The sequence below is a fragment of the Neophocaena asiaeorientalis genome, unplaced genomic scaffold, assembly GCF_003031525.2.
Source record: "Neophocaena asiaeorientalis asiaeorientalis breed wild unplaced genomic scaffold, Neophocaena_asiaeorientalis_V1.1 scaffold205, whole genome shotgun sequence".
Taxonomy (NCBI): Eukaryota; Metazoa; Chordata; class Mammalia; order Artiodactyla; family Phocoenidae; genus Neophocaena; species Neophocaena asiaeorientalis.
This window is the reverse complement of record NW_020174369.1, coordinates 1,118,099-1,134,638: the sequence shown is the minus strand read 5'-3', so window position 1 is coordinate 1,134,638 and position 16,540 is coordinate 1,118,099. Positions and strand designations below refer to the sequence as shown.

General features: G+C 43.1%; 1 protein-coding gene across 1 annotated transcript in view; it reads left to right on the top strand.

The window, feature by feature from the left end:
- Positions 1 to 2,091, top strand: part of PLPP3 (phospholipid phosphatase 3) — a 41,323-nt gene extending 39,232 nt beyond the window's left edge. Inside the window, exon 5 of the mRNA XM_024756221.1 lies at positions 172 to 2,091. Within this exon, the coding sequence (XP_024611989.1) occupies positions 172 to 297 (126 nt within the window). The 3' untranslated portion in view covers positions 298 to 2,091. The remainder of the gene's footprint in view (positions 1 to 171) is intronic.
- The last annotated feature ends 14,449 nt before the right edge of the window (positions 2,092 to 16,540 follow it).

Here is a 16,540-nt window from a genome sequence, read left to right as displayed (position 1 = left end):
CTCTGTACAAGAAGAATTGGACTCTGTGGTCTCCTTGGTCCTTCCGTATTCAAAGATCTACAGTTTGGGGGCGCCTTTCTCTAAAGTCTATGCTCCTATGGTCTTGCCTTTGCCTCTCCCCAAGGCTCAGATGTCAGTGACTGATTGGGATCTCTGATTTTGTGCTTCTAGGTTTTCTTCGTGTCTGACCTCTTCAAGACCAAGACGACACTCTCCCTGCCTCCTCCTGCTATCAGGAAGGACATCCTTTCACCTGTGGACATTATCGACAGGAACAATCACCACAACATGGTGTAGGTACTACCCACCTCCTGAGCTGTTTTTGGAAAGTGACTGCTGACAGCAAGTTTTTGCTGCTCTCCTATCTCATCAGACAGTAGAATGTAGGGAAAAACTTTTTGCCCGACTGATTTTTAAAAAGGAAAAAAAAAAGTCTTACCTTGTGGCCTTCCAAAATAGGTAGTGTTCATCTATATGGAAACAACAGCAAAGTAACAGCAAGTGCGGGGATGCTGGATGTGCAGTTGGTTTAAGTGTTCATGTTCTAGTGAACACAGGCTTGTTCTGGAACAAACACTAAGATGATTTGAGTAGAGCCTGCCGGTCACCTGTGTGACCTGAGGAATCCCAGGCCTGTTGGAAAAGCTCAAATTCACCTTGTAGCACACGATGCCAGAAATAGCAGTGAATCAAGAAAATAGCCATCGGGGGCTCCCCTGTTGTGTCTCTCTGTCCACACCACTCGATTCTCCACTGTGACTTTGGTTCAGGAATCTTGTTTGTTTGTTTTTAACTATAAGAAGAGAGCACGTTTGCTCAGTTAAGCGATCAGATCCTGAATCCAAATTTCCAGTTGTGAAGCCTTATCACTCACTTCCTCAGCCCGTAGGCCAGCAACCACAGTCCCTCACTTTAGTGATTAGGTGACTCTTTGTGGATGAGTGAATTTCACAAATAGCACAATTTCAGAAGCGCTCGAGGGCACAGGCCCTCCCGTGTCTTCTCTTGATGCACCAGCCTGGGATGTCAATTACAGGATGCTGATGTTGTGTACATCAATCACCAGGGCGCTGCCACGCTCAAGTAGTGATGGTTAGCTTCGGTCACTGCTTTCTTCCTGGAAACCCTTGCTGGGTGCCCACCGGGATTGCCTGGGAGTGCCCGGAGACGAGCAAAGATGTGGTCTGCCATCAGCTGATGGAAAGCAGCCTTCCATGCAAGAGATGAAGGAGTGGAGGGGGCAGAATGAAAAGTGAAGCAACCCTTTGGCTACTCAAAGTCTGAATGAGCCAGAGTAGCAGACAGTCTCACATCCCAGAGGCTGCCCTTCCAGATAAAGTGGGGGTCTCTGGGGGAGCCGCTCTTGCTAAGCTGTGTAAAGCACTATTGTCTTGGGGTTGATCTCTAGGGCAGTTCTTGGTAGGTTCTGCTGGGCAGAACACGTGGGTTAAATCTCCGCAGAGTTTCCTCATCCTCTCTCCGTAAGTGCCCTTCCAAGCAAGGTCCCACTCGAGGCAGCAGACAGGGACCGCTTCTACTGAACCTTTGAGGAAAGGAGGAAGGAAGAAATGCTTTCAGATCTCAGATGCAAACCTTTCAAAGGGCTAAATGTAACCACATGGGTCAACCACATGTACATCCTTACAACAGAAGCCGTCCTTTCATTTCAACTTATAGCAAGCTATGATTTTTATATATAAATGTTATATAAATAATGTATAAAACATTAAAAGTTAACTATGTAAAATATTATTTCTGAAACAATTTTAGCTATATCCACTATGACTATAAACTGTGTCTCGACCTGTGTTATTTACATTAGCTGCTTTCAAAAGCATGGAGTTCATTTTTTTTTTAATATCAACTAAAATATTGTAGTTCTGTGCTAGACATTGTTTTTACAATGAAAGAAATAACTGCAACTAGAGAAAACTGTATAAAAACATTAAATTGTCAGTATTTTTGTAAGGTTCCATTTTGTAAAGAGAATAATATTCAAAGACTTTTGTAGAATACAAAGTGAAAACTTGTATCTGCGAAACTATACTTGTATTAAAGGTGCTTTTTAAATAAAAGCTCATAACAACTAAGGAGGGAGTTGGAAGCTCGGAATGATTGAGGGGGTTGGTCTTGGGTGGGTGGGAGGAGGGGGACTTGAAGGCTGTGCTCCTCGCCTCGCCTTAGGGCATCACTGTGGGATTCTCTCAATGGAAAATATGGTGGCCATGGTACTGTCGATAGGGATGCCCCAAGCACTTTCATCTCTGAGAGCCTGTTTGCAGAGTGAACAGAGAGAGCTCCGGTCCTGCTCTCCTCTCAGGGTCTTCTAAAGAGCTTCTGTAATCAAAAGGGGGGTTTCCTCGGGGCAGGGGGAGCTGTGGGTCCCCGAAAGCAGACAAGGAGCAGGCTGTAGATAAGGTGTGCTTCGGGAGGTAACAAAGGGAGTCCTTTACCCAGCCGGCGACATCAAAGGAAGGAGGCTGCACCGCTAAGAATGGTATTTGCCCCCTGCTTTCCTTCCCTGTGTCTCCCCAGCCTGGAAGAAGAGGGGAAGCTGGACGTTCACTCACATTGTTTAAGCACCTGCGTGCCAGGCGCTGTGGCCTATTTGTCACTTTTGATCCTTCCAGCAGTTCTTATTTTGAGAAATAAGGACTGCTAAGGAATGCAAAGATGATGTTTAAGGTCGTAGAGGAGTAAACTGTGTGCCAGAGCTTGGATTCATTTCCTATTTTGCTGCTGTCGCAAATTACCACCAACTTGTGGCTTAAAACAGCACAAATGTACTATCTTCTCGTTCTGGAGTCTTTAGGGGCTCCATTTCCTGGAGGTTACAGTCAGCTGATTAGCAACCTTAATTCCATGTGCTACCTTAATTCCTTAATTCCCCTTTTGCCATGTCACATAACATATTCACAGGTTCCAGGGATTAGGACATGGGCATCTTTGAGGAGACCATTATTCTGCCTACCTGTGGCCGCCAAAGATTCACATCCAGCCCACATGCAAAGTACATTCGCCCTATCCCAACATTCACCAAAGTCTCAACACATTATAGCATCAATTCAAAATCTCAAATCTCATTATCAAACTACATCATCTAAATAAGGTAAGGATGAGGTTCTGGGTTTAATCCATCCTGAGGCACAATTCCTCTCCATCTATGAATCCGTGAAACTTAAGAAATAAGTTATCTGCTCCCAAAATTCAGGCATAGAATAACAGTTGTAGACATTCCTAGTCAAAAGAGAAAATGGAAGGAAAGAGGGAATCATTGGTCTCAAGCAATTTTAAAATGCAGCCAGGCAAACTCCCATTTGATTTCAGGGCCTGGGAATAAACCCATGTGGCTTGTGGCTTCTTTTCTGCCACCAAGGTCAGCCTGCTCTTCGCTGCTACACAAGCCTCACTCAGGTCCCTGTCCTAACTCAGCATTTTCCTGTAAGTGGAGTTGTAACTTTGGACCCCACGATGCAGCGAGGGAGATTCTTAAGGCCAGAGTCCAAAGTTTTTCCTTCCAATCTAGGGGAACAAAGTTCCAGATAGACAAAATAACTTCCTGGCAGGAGGAGGGGGATACACAGCAAGTTAGTGGGGGAGCCGGGGAGACCAAATCAGGTCATTCCATACTGCTTGTCTCCCTGTCTTCCCATTATACCTTTCCAATAACACTTGGTGAATTAAACTAGTCTCAAGGAGGGAGAACGCCATTTCATGGGCGCTTAAGGAAAGATGGGGCTGTGCCATAGTATGGCGCAGCTCTGGGATTCAGATATAAATTATTTCAGTTATTTGTTGATTAATACTAATTAAGTAATCTGTACCGGGCACTTGTAAACACATGAGATAGGACAGTGGATAAAAGGGACGGGGTCTCAGCTTCAAGGGAATTATGGGCTAGAGAAGAATGCAAAAAAAACAACTAATCACACAAATAGGTAATTAAGAAGTAAGAAGAGCGTTATGAAGAAAGAATACAGGAAGCTATGAGAGACGTCATTTGGAGGACTCTGTCCTATCTGATGGTGGTTTTTCTGAGATCTACCAAGGGTCAAAGCCTGTGTGTACCACTTATCTACACCAATGACATGAATGAAAAGAGCTCTGCCAGATGTAGGTCTAGGAGAAGAGACAAGTAATTACGGTAGTGTGATAAGGGGAGGAGGGGAGGTGTTGCAGGGTCATAAGTAGAATGAGTCAGACTTTGACGTCCTCCATGTGGACCCTCTCCCTATCTCTGGTAAGCATCCCTTCTAGGACATTCAACCCTGAAAAAACATTCCAGCTTCTGCATGAACCAACCCTTCCAATGACGATAATTGTGCCTTCAACAGCCCTTTGCAGTTTTCTAAAAACTTGAGTGCACACATCACATTTGGATTCTCCTCACCTCCTTAGGAGAAAAGATGAGGCATGAATGGCCCCAGTTGTCAGAGATGAATATAGGCTTAGGGAGGCTTTGGTAGTTTTCTTTTGATACCCAAACAGTTTGTAAATAATAATGAATAAGAAAAAGAGAGACAACATATTTTTTAAACTTTCTAAGAGAGGATATACACGTGGTAGATAAACACAGAAGTGTGCTCAGCTTTATTAGTCATGGGGGAATGCAAATTAAAATCACAGTGAGATAGTACAAACGTTGACAGTACAAATGTTGGTGAAGAGGTGAAACAATTGAACTTTCATTCACTGCAAGTGGGGATATAAATTGGTACAGCCATTTTGGAAACTTTGGCAGTATCTACTAAAGCCAATAATATGCATACCCCATCCCCCAGAAATTCCACTCCTAAATATACACCCAACAGAGGGATGTATGTGTTCTCACCAAAACTGGAAACAACTCAAATCCCCATCAACAACTGAGTTAAAAAGTGAAAATTAAAAAGATCATTAAAAAGTGTAATTAAATATTCACATGAGGAATACCATTTAGCAATGAAAATGAACAAACCCCTGCAATGCACAATATGACTGAATTTCACAGAAAGAATATTGAGTGAATGGAACCAGGCACAAACAATACATACTGTGTGAGTTCATTTTTATGAAGTTCAAAACAGGCAAACTCACAGCAAAAGAAAAATTAACAAAATGAAAAGACAACCCACTGAATGGGAAAAAAATATCTGCAAACCTTATATCTGATAAGGAGTTAATATCCCCAAATGTAAAGAACTCATACAACTCAATAGCAAAAAACAAATAACCCAATGTAAAAATGGACAATGGACCTGAATAGACATTTTTCCAAAGAAGTATATGAATGGCCAACAGGTACATGAAAAGATGTTCTACATCACTAATCATTAGGGAAATGCAAATCAAGACCACAATGAGATATCACCTCATGCCTGTTAGAATGACTAACATCAAAAAGACAAGATATAGGGCTTCCCTGGTGGTGCAGTGGTTGAGAGTCCGCCTGCCGATGCAGGGGACCCGGGTTCGTGCCCCGGTCCAGGAGGATCCCATATGCCGCGGAGCGGCTGGGCCGCTGAGCCATGGCCACTGAACCTGCGCGTCCGGAGCCTGTGCTCCGTAACGGGAGAGGCCACAGTGGTGAGAGGCCCGCGTACCGTAAAAAAAAAAAAAAAAAGACAAGATATAACAACAATTGCCGGTGCAGCTGTGAAGTAAAGGGAACCCTTGTGCGCGGCTGGCGGCATGGTAAACTGGGACAGCCACTGTGGAAAAACAGTATGGAGGTTCCTCAAAAAAATAAAAGTAGAACTATTATATGATCCAGCCATTCCACCTCTGGGTATATATCTGAAAGGAATGAAAATCCTGTGTTGAGATATCTGCACCCCATGTTTATAGTAGCATTATTTACAATAGCCAAGACATGGAAATAGCCTAAGTGTCCATCAACAGATGAATGGATAAAGAAGTTGTGGAGGGGCTTCCCTGGTGGCACAGTAGTTGAGAGTCCGCCTGCTGATGCAGGGGAAATGGGTTCGTGCCCCGGTCCAGGAGGATCCCACATGCCGTGGAGCGGCTGGGCCCGTGAGCCATGGCCGCTGGGCCTGCGCGTCCGGAGCCTGTGCTCCGCAACGGGAGAGGCCGCAGCAGTGAGAGGCCCGTGTACCGCAAAAAATAAAAAAAATTAAAAAGAAGTTGTGGAATATAGATACAATGGAATATTATTCCGCCATAAAAAAGAAGAAATTCTGACATTTGCAACAACATGGATGGAACTGAAGGGCATTATGCTAAATGAAATGTCAGACAGAAAAAGACAAATACTGTTTGATCTCGCTTATATGTGAAATGTAAAAATAACGAAAAGAAAAAGAAAAACCAAACTTATAGAAAACGTCATCAGATTTGTGGTTACCAGAGGCAGGGGTTGTGGAGAGGTGGAACTGGATGAAGGTGGTCAAAAGGTACAGACTTCCAGTTACAAGATAAGAACTAGGGGTGTAATGTACAGCATGATGATGTAGTTAGCACTGCTGTATGGCATATAGGAAAGTGGTTAAGAGAATAAATCCTGAGTTCTCATCACAAGGAGCAAATATTTTTCTTAATATATATTTTTTGTATTATAAGAGATGATGAATACTAACTAAACATATTGTGGTAATCATTTCACAATATATGGAAGTCAAACATACTGTGCACCTGAAACTTATACCGTGCTGTACGTCAATTATATCTCAATAAAACTGGGGAAAAAAAGAAAAAACCCAAAACAAGCAAGCAAAAACAATACATTTCAAGGAGTTCAGTAAGAGCAGAAAATTCCAGAGCAATGATTATACCTTGGTCAGAAAAACACACTTGAACCAAAATAAATATTTGTACCACTTGATTCCTAGCATTGAATCGGGCCTGGTAGGAAAACAAGGAAATTATTTGACTGTCATAATGATACTCAACCTTGTTTTTCTCTACTCATGTCCTATCACAGATTCTAAAAAAGGGGATCACTGACTTTCCCAGCCCCCATTCAGCTGATCATGTTCTATGTATTTGAGAAAACAGGAAAGCACTTGAGATGTCTCATTATTCTGGTTATTGCTGCTTCCTTCCCTCGGCATTGTGCTGTGAGGGTATGGTGTTTGGGGCTCTGGCAGCTACCTTGCCAGCCATAAGGAAAAAGCCAGAACCTCACAGAGCAGTTGACCAGTGCCTTAGGTGGACTTAGTGTGGGTGGTAGTCACTTTGTGAAAATTTATTAAGCAGTACATTTCGATTCATGTATTTGTCTATTGCTATGTCACACTTCAACTGAAAAAGGGAACAGAAGGAAATTTGTTCAATACCAAAGGAAAATAAAAAGATTGACAAGATATTGGCAATTTTTACTTCCTAAATAGCTTTCAAACTCATCCCTTTCCTTTATTCCCTTTGTTTATGTGAGGCCCCATTAAGTCTTTTTTAACCAACTGCAATAGCCTCTTTACCAGGTATCACTTCTTCAGTCTACATTCTTGTAAGAATTCCTCCATACAGCGGCCAAAGGGAACCTTCTAAACACAAATCTGACCATGCCACTCACCTGCTCAGGGAATAAAATCCTTCACATGGTATTTATTCTTCTTTTTAAATTTGAATTTATTTCAAAAAATGTAATACAATACAGAGAATAACACGAGAACCGTGTGCCTACCACTCAACTATAAGAGATTAGCATGTTGCCCTATTTGTTCCAGATCAGATACTGTTGTTGTTAAGAAAGAAGCGGTTGAGATACAGTTTTAGCCCAGTCCCTTCATTCCACACAGTCTCTCCGCCAGGTAACTATTATCCTGAATTTGGTGCGTGCCCTTTCAAATCAGGTTTTCTTACTTGACCCAACATATGTATGCATCCATGAGCCCTATATAGAATTGTTTAGTGAGTTTTAAATAAGCATATACATAAAGGGTATCAAAGTAGTATGTTTTTTATAATCTGCTCTAATCACTGAACATCGTGTTTTTGCGATTTATACATGATGGCACACAGATCCGTAATGTTCATTTAACACTGTAGCATCTCTGTGTGGGTAAACCACACCTCATTAATCCACTATAAAGCTGGTGGACGTTTAGATTGTTTCCAGTTTGTTGCTATTGCAGACGGTGCAGAAGTAGGCTCCTTTATGTATTTCTCCCTTTAGTCCCAATACACAAAGAAATGGAATTGCTAGATGGTAGAGTATACGCGTCACCACTTTAACAGGTATTATTGCCAAAATGCTCTCAGAAGTAGTTGTATCAAATTTATACTATCACTAGCAGCATATGTAATTTCTATTTGATTTCCATCTTCAACAACTGGTACTGTTGGACTTTAACATTTTAACAATCTGATAAGTGTGAATAAGTAAAATCCCTCTGAATTTTAATTTTCATCTTACACACTAAATAGGTTGAGTGTGTGTGGTTTATAATTTTTTATTGTGAGCTTATCTATAGCAGGATTTCTGTTGTCTATGGGAGTCCCATGCATCCTGGTCTCTAAAAAGCAGTTTTGTATTTGCTGCCACCAGGAAGGAATCCCAGGGGGTTCATAGACCCTGGGCTATGCAATCAAATTATGTTATTCTCTTTTTAAACTTTCTAAAGAAGGATTTCAGAAAATAGTTCAGTCCTATTAGATGGATATATAAGACTGTGTGATTTGGCTTTTATGTGCCTCTCCAACTTCAACTTCAGCCAGAAGTTATTACCTTGGTTTTATACTCTCCTTTTATTTCTGATACATGGAATGTCTTTTGATCTGGTCCATGTATTAACAGAGGAAGGGAACTATATTCAGTGGAGAAAACTGTTATATTTTATTCAGTATTTCTATGTGTTTTTTCTGGGAGAGGTAGTTCTACGTTCATGAAGTCTGCCATGTCGCTAGAATTGTAATTTCAGCATGGGATTCCTTTCATGATCTGGGATTTTCCTATCCCTCAACCCCTATTTCTTGTGATACACCTACCTTTCCCCTTGTCCCCTAAAATCCAGCTATGCTGAATTGCTTGCAATTCTCCCAAACTCATATCACTTCACTTTTGCATATGTAGCTACCTCTTCCTAGTGATTGTCAAGAATCAGATCTGCCTCCACCTACCTGGGAAAACTCTGAGCCCAGAGGTTGTGTTGGATGGCTTTGCTGGCCTTCCACTGTCCTCTTGCTCTGCAATTGACTAGAAGTCCAACTATCTCACCTATTGACTGTGAACTCCTTGCAGGCAATGACAATGTCTTATCCTTCATTTCCTTAGGATGGAGCACAGTGGCTAGCACAGAGTAAGTACTCAATTAATTATTTTTGATTGAATAGATGACTAGAGAGTCCCTTCTTTAGTATATGTTTGGAAGTGTGTGTGTGTGTGTGTGTGTGTGTGTGAATTATATATGCAAGGATGTACACGTATTTGCCAATACACAATTGTGTATCTCTGGGCATGCACGCAAGTGTGTGTGTGTGTGTGTGTGTGTGTGTGTGTGTGTGTCCAAGTATATGCATGTACGTGAGTGTTCACTCTGCTTCTTCTGAGTGGGTGACACAAACTCTTAGGTGGCATTTGTGGGGATGCTATGATGTGGTGACGGCGGAGAAGGGGAATAAAGGATAATTGCCACTTTGGTGCCCAAACTGTGGAATATGTGGTCCAAGCAGCTCTCAGAAACTCGCCCCATGGAAGGTGCCTTTTATGGGGGGTGGGGGGGTGGAATCCATTGTACCTAAGTAAGCACTGCACTGCCCTTGAATTCAGGGTGTTGGAACGAGGGGTTGGAAGGAGTTTTGACATCAGTGGTACAGCCTCAGTGAACAATGACTCCTGTGGACCTCATCTCTTTAACTCCAGTAGAAGCTATGTGCCAAGTTTTCACTTTTCATTTTCTTTTTAATCCTTTAAGGCCAGTTCCTGCCTCACACCGGGGCCTCTTTCCATCCCATTAAGCCTCTGCCTTCTATTTCTGTGTTTCCTTCCCTCTCATTACTCTGGCATGTGTGGGCAAACAGAAACTTTCTACTGGCACTCTCACTCGACATCTTTCTCTTTCTGCCTGATTCACGAGAGGCTGTCTGGGGGTCCACCTTGATTGGCAGGGGAGTTCCACGACCATGATGTCACCTCTGCTCAGTTGGAGGACCCCAGCGTGAATCAAGACATCAGAGGAAATGAGTGGTGATCCCCCAAGGAGACAAGCTCATAAAATCATCATCAGTGAGAGCAAAGGAAATTAAGGAAAACTGAGGTCAGAGTTATAAGAGTACAGCCAGTGTTTGTTTATTCATTCCTCATTCATTCAGTGAATGTTCACTGAGCCCCTACACTTTGAATAAGACATAGTTCTTGTCCTCAAGGAATTTACAGTCTAACGAGGGAGACTGATGGATGGACAAACAGAAAGACAAAAGTAAGCCCAGGATACTCTGGAAACCCAAAAAAGAGGAATCTAAATGACAGGAAGATCAGAGAGGAAGCAAATTGTAAAGAACATGGGTTCAGAGTCAGATAGACTTGGGTTTAAATCTCCAGTCTGCCACTTAACTACATAAACCCCTCACTTCTTGAACCTCTGTTTCTTCAGTTGGATGTTGGAGATAACATAATACTTATGCAAAATGGTTATAATGATTAAATGAAATGATATTTTAGTATAGAGCCCAACTCACCAGAAGCATTTAAGTTGAAGATATTTTCTATCTTATATAGATGTTGCTTAATGTTAAATTTTGAAACAAGAAGTAGGAGATGGCTACATAAAGAAAAGGGAGCATGGTGTTCTTGGCAGAGAACACAACCATGTCCAAAGGGCTGACGCATTTCATGAGCTGATATATAGCTTGATGTGGTTGAAATAAAGGGATCGCATGGGAAAGCAATGGCAGATGAAGTCAGAGAGGTAAGTTGAGGCCAAATCATGCAGTCTTGTATACCTACCTAAGAAGTCTGAACTAGTATCTCTGGAGCTTTTCAAAAGGGAGTAACATGATTAGATTTGCATTTCTAAGAAGTTTCTCTGAGGCAACTTGACAAAAGTGCTAAGAGCCTTAGCATGGACATATAATTTGCTCTACTAATGTTACTTCTAGGAATTTATCATAAGGAGAAAATCAGAAATAAAGACAAAAGTTTATGTACAAGAATGTGTGCTGAAGGCACATAAGGAAATTGGAAACAATCTAAATGTTGACTAATTGGAAAACGATTAAATAAATCACAATACATCCAGTTGATGCAATATTTTAAAGCATTCAAGTACATTTGGCAATATTTCAAGGTATATGGAGGCATTCAAAATGAAATGCCAAGCCAAAAAGAAGAATTCAAAGCTTAAATACAGTGATTCTGGTTTTGATTTAAAATAAATAAACAAATGAATAAATATGCAAAACTATTGGGAGGAGCTGTACCAAAACCAAAAAATAACTATAGTTATCTTTGCATAGTGGAAATATTGGTGATTTCTGTTTTCTTTTTCAAGTTTTTTCTGTACTTTCCACATCTTTAGAATGAATATGTAGCTTTCGCAAATTAAAAATATTTTTAAAAATGATCACTCTTACAGGCATTGTATAGAATAGAGGTTTATGTAGGAGAGACAGAAAGAAATGAGACGGTTAGTTGACTATTACAATAACCCAGGAGAGAAGTGATAAGATTTTTAGCCAAGGCAAAGCCAGAAGGGATGTACAAGCAGGAGGGCGGATTCTAGAAATATAAAGAGTTAGAATTGAGAAGACTTCATTGCCTATTAGATATGGGTGAAAACAGAGAGAAGAAATCAAACATGGTGCCCAGGTTTCTGACTTGGGCAATCAGGTGGAGTGTGTACTGATCTCAGAGAGAGAGAAAACGGGGAAAGGGTAGTTTGGAGGAGAGAGTAGTAGAGATGAGGAACTCTGTTTGGGATATGCTGAACTTCACCTGTTTGTAAAATGTTGAGATAGATGTGTCCAGTAAATAGTTGGATAAATAGGCCTGCAGTTCATTTAGTTACTCATTCATTCATTCAACAAATATTAATTGAGTACCTACTCTGTGCCAGGCAATGCTTTGGTTTTGGACAGCAGTATACAAAACAAAATAGAGCTTGCATTCCAGTTGGGGACTAGGGTCTCTAGCTCAGAATAGACATAACAGACATCTGGGCTGAAGACAGACCTATAAGAATCAACAGCTTGGACATGGTAGAGGTGGAGAAAGATGTGGGAAGTGGATGAGGTGGATGGCCCAGCGGGGTTGTGTAGGATGAGAAACGTGGGCTTGTTTTGGATCAAGTTCAGTCAAACTATTTCTTTTCTATGGCTTAGAGGATTGAACTGCTTTGAAAAATGTCTGCACACCCTTTAAATGATTACTTTCTGACTGTACTCAACTCCCAGTCTAGCTACCACTTCTGTGAGAGGTGGACAAGTCACTGAATCTTAGATTTGATGGCCTTATCTCTAAACTAGGAATAATATGGCTTTAACCTGCATTGGTATAACTCTCCTGCTTCTGGACCTCTGCAGTCTCTGTTCCTTCTGCCTAGAATACTCTTCCCTGTGACCTTCCCCTGCTGGGCTCCTTCTTCTCATCAGATCTCTGCCCCACTAACACTCCTGCAGAGAGGACTTCCCTGACCCTCCAGGATAAAGCAGTGCAAACCCAGGCCCTTGATACTCAAGCACCCTATTCTAATCGCTGTCTGCTATTTCTTTTACTGTTTTTTACTCATTGTTGATTCTTGCACTCCCTAACCAGAACGTGTCATGAAAGTATGGGTCAAACTTGCCTTGTTCTTTGTGATAGTCCAATCTCCTAGAAGAAAGCTTAGCATGTAGTAGGCAAGCAGTAATTTTTGAATTATTTTGAATTTGAATAATTTTGAACAAATGAAGGATTTTCCAGCTCTCTGAGCAAATATTAATAAACAACTCTTGAACATTTCTATGTGCCAAGTACCTTGTTAAACTGCTGGGGATACAGAAATCTTACTTGCTTCTTATTTGCAAACAAGTTTACAATCTCATGAGAGATACGGACACCTATGCGGCTATTATAAGGGAGTGAATCAAAGCGGGGCAGAGGTTTGGGTTGTTGTGAGGAAGGGTCTGGAGATGTGCTGTATGTGTGGAGGACGGAACTAGGTGGTCTCGGGGCTACAAATTGGCATACTGGGATTGTGATGCCAACTTGATATTCTGATGCAGAGGCTTGGTTGATGGATGAAAAGATAGGACAGAAGAATGAATCCACTTTACACTTACACTAGACTATAATGATAACTCAAGGCAGATGGAATTTTTTAATGCTTAGAACCATATGGTTAGAGGAAACAAAACATCTTATATAGCATTTATATACATTTTAGAGATATATGATATGGTGATCAATAAAAGACTTTCAATCTTACAATCTGTATTAGGTTAAGATTCTGGAGGAAAGGTAAATGGAATGAAAATATGAGTTCAAGGAATAAAAGAAACTAAAATTTCTGATTGTTGAGAAGAGTTCTTTTATACATTTTTTAAAGTAAATGTAGGCATCAGAACACTGATATTCACTTTCAACTAGATCATTTAAAAGTGACTTAGTACCTTTATTTCAAATTTTCAATATTTACAAATTGCCATAAATTTCTTCGCAACTATGTAAACTTACAATGAACAATTTTAGACGTCAGTGTAAAATGTGTGTTAGAGTACCTAATTTTTCAGAATTCTTTTGTGGGTGTGTAAACCAAACCAGTTTGAAAACCGGGGGCGCAGACTGTCCTTGATAAGTTGTACTGTAAAGGATGCTGAGAAATGGATAGGTAGCGGGAGGAAAATATGGAACCTCAAAAGACCTGTTTGGTTTGGGTTTGCTCCTGTTTCTAACGATGGGAGAAATTACGGAATGTTTATGTGCCGAGGAGAATGATTTAGCCAGGAAGGTGAAAGTGATGGTGCGGGAGAGGAGAGACGGTGGCTTGGGGCAGTGAAGGACGTGGGTACAGAGTACCAGCAGACGTGAGGCCCGTGAAAGGACAAGGCAGAGCGACGTGGCCGACGCCGGGAGGGAGGGCAGAGAGGATGGGCGAAGGGCAAGCGCGGATATCCGTGTGGGATGGAGGAGAGGGTGGTGGCTGGAGGAAGTTCTCTCTGACTGAGTCTATTTCCTCAGTAAAATCAAAGCAAGATTAGCAGCCGCGAGGAAGGGCGCGGGAGGAGGTGTTGCGGACGACAAGAGAGAAGATGTCGAACGGTCCTTTAGAGGAGTGGAACGGAATTCACTCGGGAAGTGCAGTAGGACTTGGGCTTGGTTTCAGGAGTTTGTTGAGAGGAGTCAGCCAGGCGGTGTGCTTCTTCCGCCACGTGCAGCCAGGTGGACGCAGGTGAGGGCGGGCGGGAGAGTTGTATTTACCCAGCTTGCAATGTGCAGGTGCACACGCTGATGGGTGCGGGTGCAAGGGAGTTGAGGCCGAGTCATTAAAATGATGGAGCCTGGACTTTAAGCTGCGGAAGGAGGGACAGGACGGCCACAGGGATGGGTGATGCAATCCATGAATAATTAACTCCCTGTGGGGGGCCAACTGCTGCGTTTGGAGTATTGACTTTCCTTTTAAAATTTCAGCCGTCTTATTTTTTTCCCCCCCAAGGGCACTGACTCTCCGATTCTCCTCCTCTTCCGTCCTCAATATTTCTGTCGTCGTTTTCACAGGTGGAATATCTTCTAACATCTTCAAGGAGGTCAGTCGCGGTTTCTTTCACCATTACCTCTGCCGCCTGCGTGGCCCGCTTTGTGCGTTTCCTAGGCATTCGCGTTTCTGTTTGTTTTGGTCGCCGGCTTTCCTCCCGCAGCGGCGGATCCGGGCGGTCCCTTCAGGTTCTGGGGGAGAAGGAAGCGCTGATTGGTTGTCCTGCGAGCCGGTGCGGGGCCTGTCGCCGGGGGGCGGGGAGGGCGGCCAAGAGCTGAGCCAGCCACGGTTCTCCCTGGGCCGCTGGGCTCCTGCCGTCCCTCCATCCCGGGCCTGGGAGGCGGGCTCCCGGGGCGGGACTGTGCGGGCCACGGGGGACCTGATTTCTTGTTTTCTGCCCAGCCGGACGTTTTGGCACGCGATGCAGATGCTTTGTAGCTGGGCATTTATCTGGGAGAGTGTTTGCGGTGACATCACAGAGACAGATTTTGTTTGGCCTGCCTCCCCGCCCACTCCCCGCCCTCTCCAGACTTCCTCGGGTGGGCAGGCACGCACCCAGCGGGAGCAGTCCAGGGCTTCCAGCCAGTCCTCCTTTTGAAAGGCACGGGGTCGGAAGGGTGATTGAACATTAACTCTTTGTGGCGGCAGTTTATCTGTCAGGGAGGCCTGGCGGCCGGAGGATTTGGATTTCCAAGCAGCTCCACTCACAGTGCTGTCCACCAAACACTATTTCGTGCTTCGTTCGTGCCACACCCCGGGGACGTTTCCGAAGAGAAGGACAACTTCCAGCCCTTTGGAGTGACTGCCTCTCATTCTCACGTCCCAGCTCTTGGTGGTTCCTGCATTGAATTCTCACAACCTGTGATGTCAACATTAGTCTCCCATTTTTTAGATGAGGCAGTTGAGTCTTAGAGAGATGAAGTGATTTACCGATATCATCTAGATAGGTGGGACAGAATTCGGTTTGGCCCTGATCTGCCTTCAAAGCCCAGGTATAATCTATTATTCTACCAGAGCCATGCCCTCCAGGGATACTGGGTTTGCTGGGTGGGGAGAGGACAAGAGAACTAAGTAAAGCCGGAAGTGCAGACCCCAGGCGACCACTAAAAGCAAGGGAAAGCACCATGACTTACTTTGTTTGCTTGCTTGTTTCTGTGCCCTTTAGGGAAATATTCCCAGAGGAAGTTCATTTAACCTGGCCCTACAGGATGAGCAGGGAATTCCACACGCTGACAATGGACATTTCAGGCCCTGGGAGCAGAAGGTCCAAAGGGGAAGAGATTCTGGCATCCACAGAATGTAATGGGGGAAGGCCCTTAGGGAGACCCCAGCCCTTCATTTTACTGAAGGAATAAATGGAGGCCCAGAGAGGGGACTTAATTATTTAAGATCGCGAAACGCAAGTGCCCAAATTGGGGCTGGAACCCCAGTACTCTGCCCTTTAATCTGTGGTCTGTCTTTATTAGTAATTTAGTAGTAAGACACGATGTAAGAGTTGTTCACACTTGTTCAGCACTTACTGAACAAGTACTTTATATGTATTCCTTTCTTTTAATCCTTGGAACAACTCTATGAGGTAGACGGTATTTTACAAAGGAGAAAATTGAGACTGAAGGAAGTAACTTACTCAGGATCACACTGCAAGTCTGAGCCTGGAGCCCAGGCTCTTTCCTCTCTGCTCTAGTAGTGATAAGCAGATACGGAAAAAGGGTGTGACCAAAAAAAAAAAAAAACCCTTTTCAACGTATGTATTTTTATCTCCCTTATTCAGATGAGAAACAGAGGTTCAGAGACCGTCAGTGACTTGCCTAAGGTCACAGAGCAATAAAGTGGTGGAGGGGGCAGTGGTGACTACTCCTGGGTTCTCTCTACTCCTATCACAGCCCCCACCTTGGAGAGAGAAGCAGTCAAAGCCCCTTGTCTCTTGATCGTCT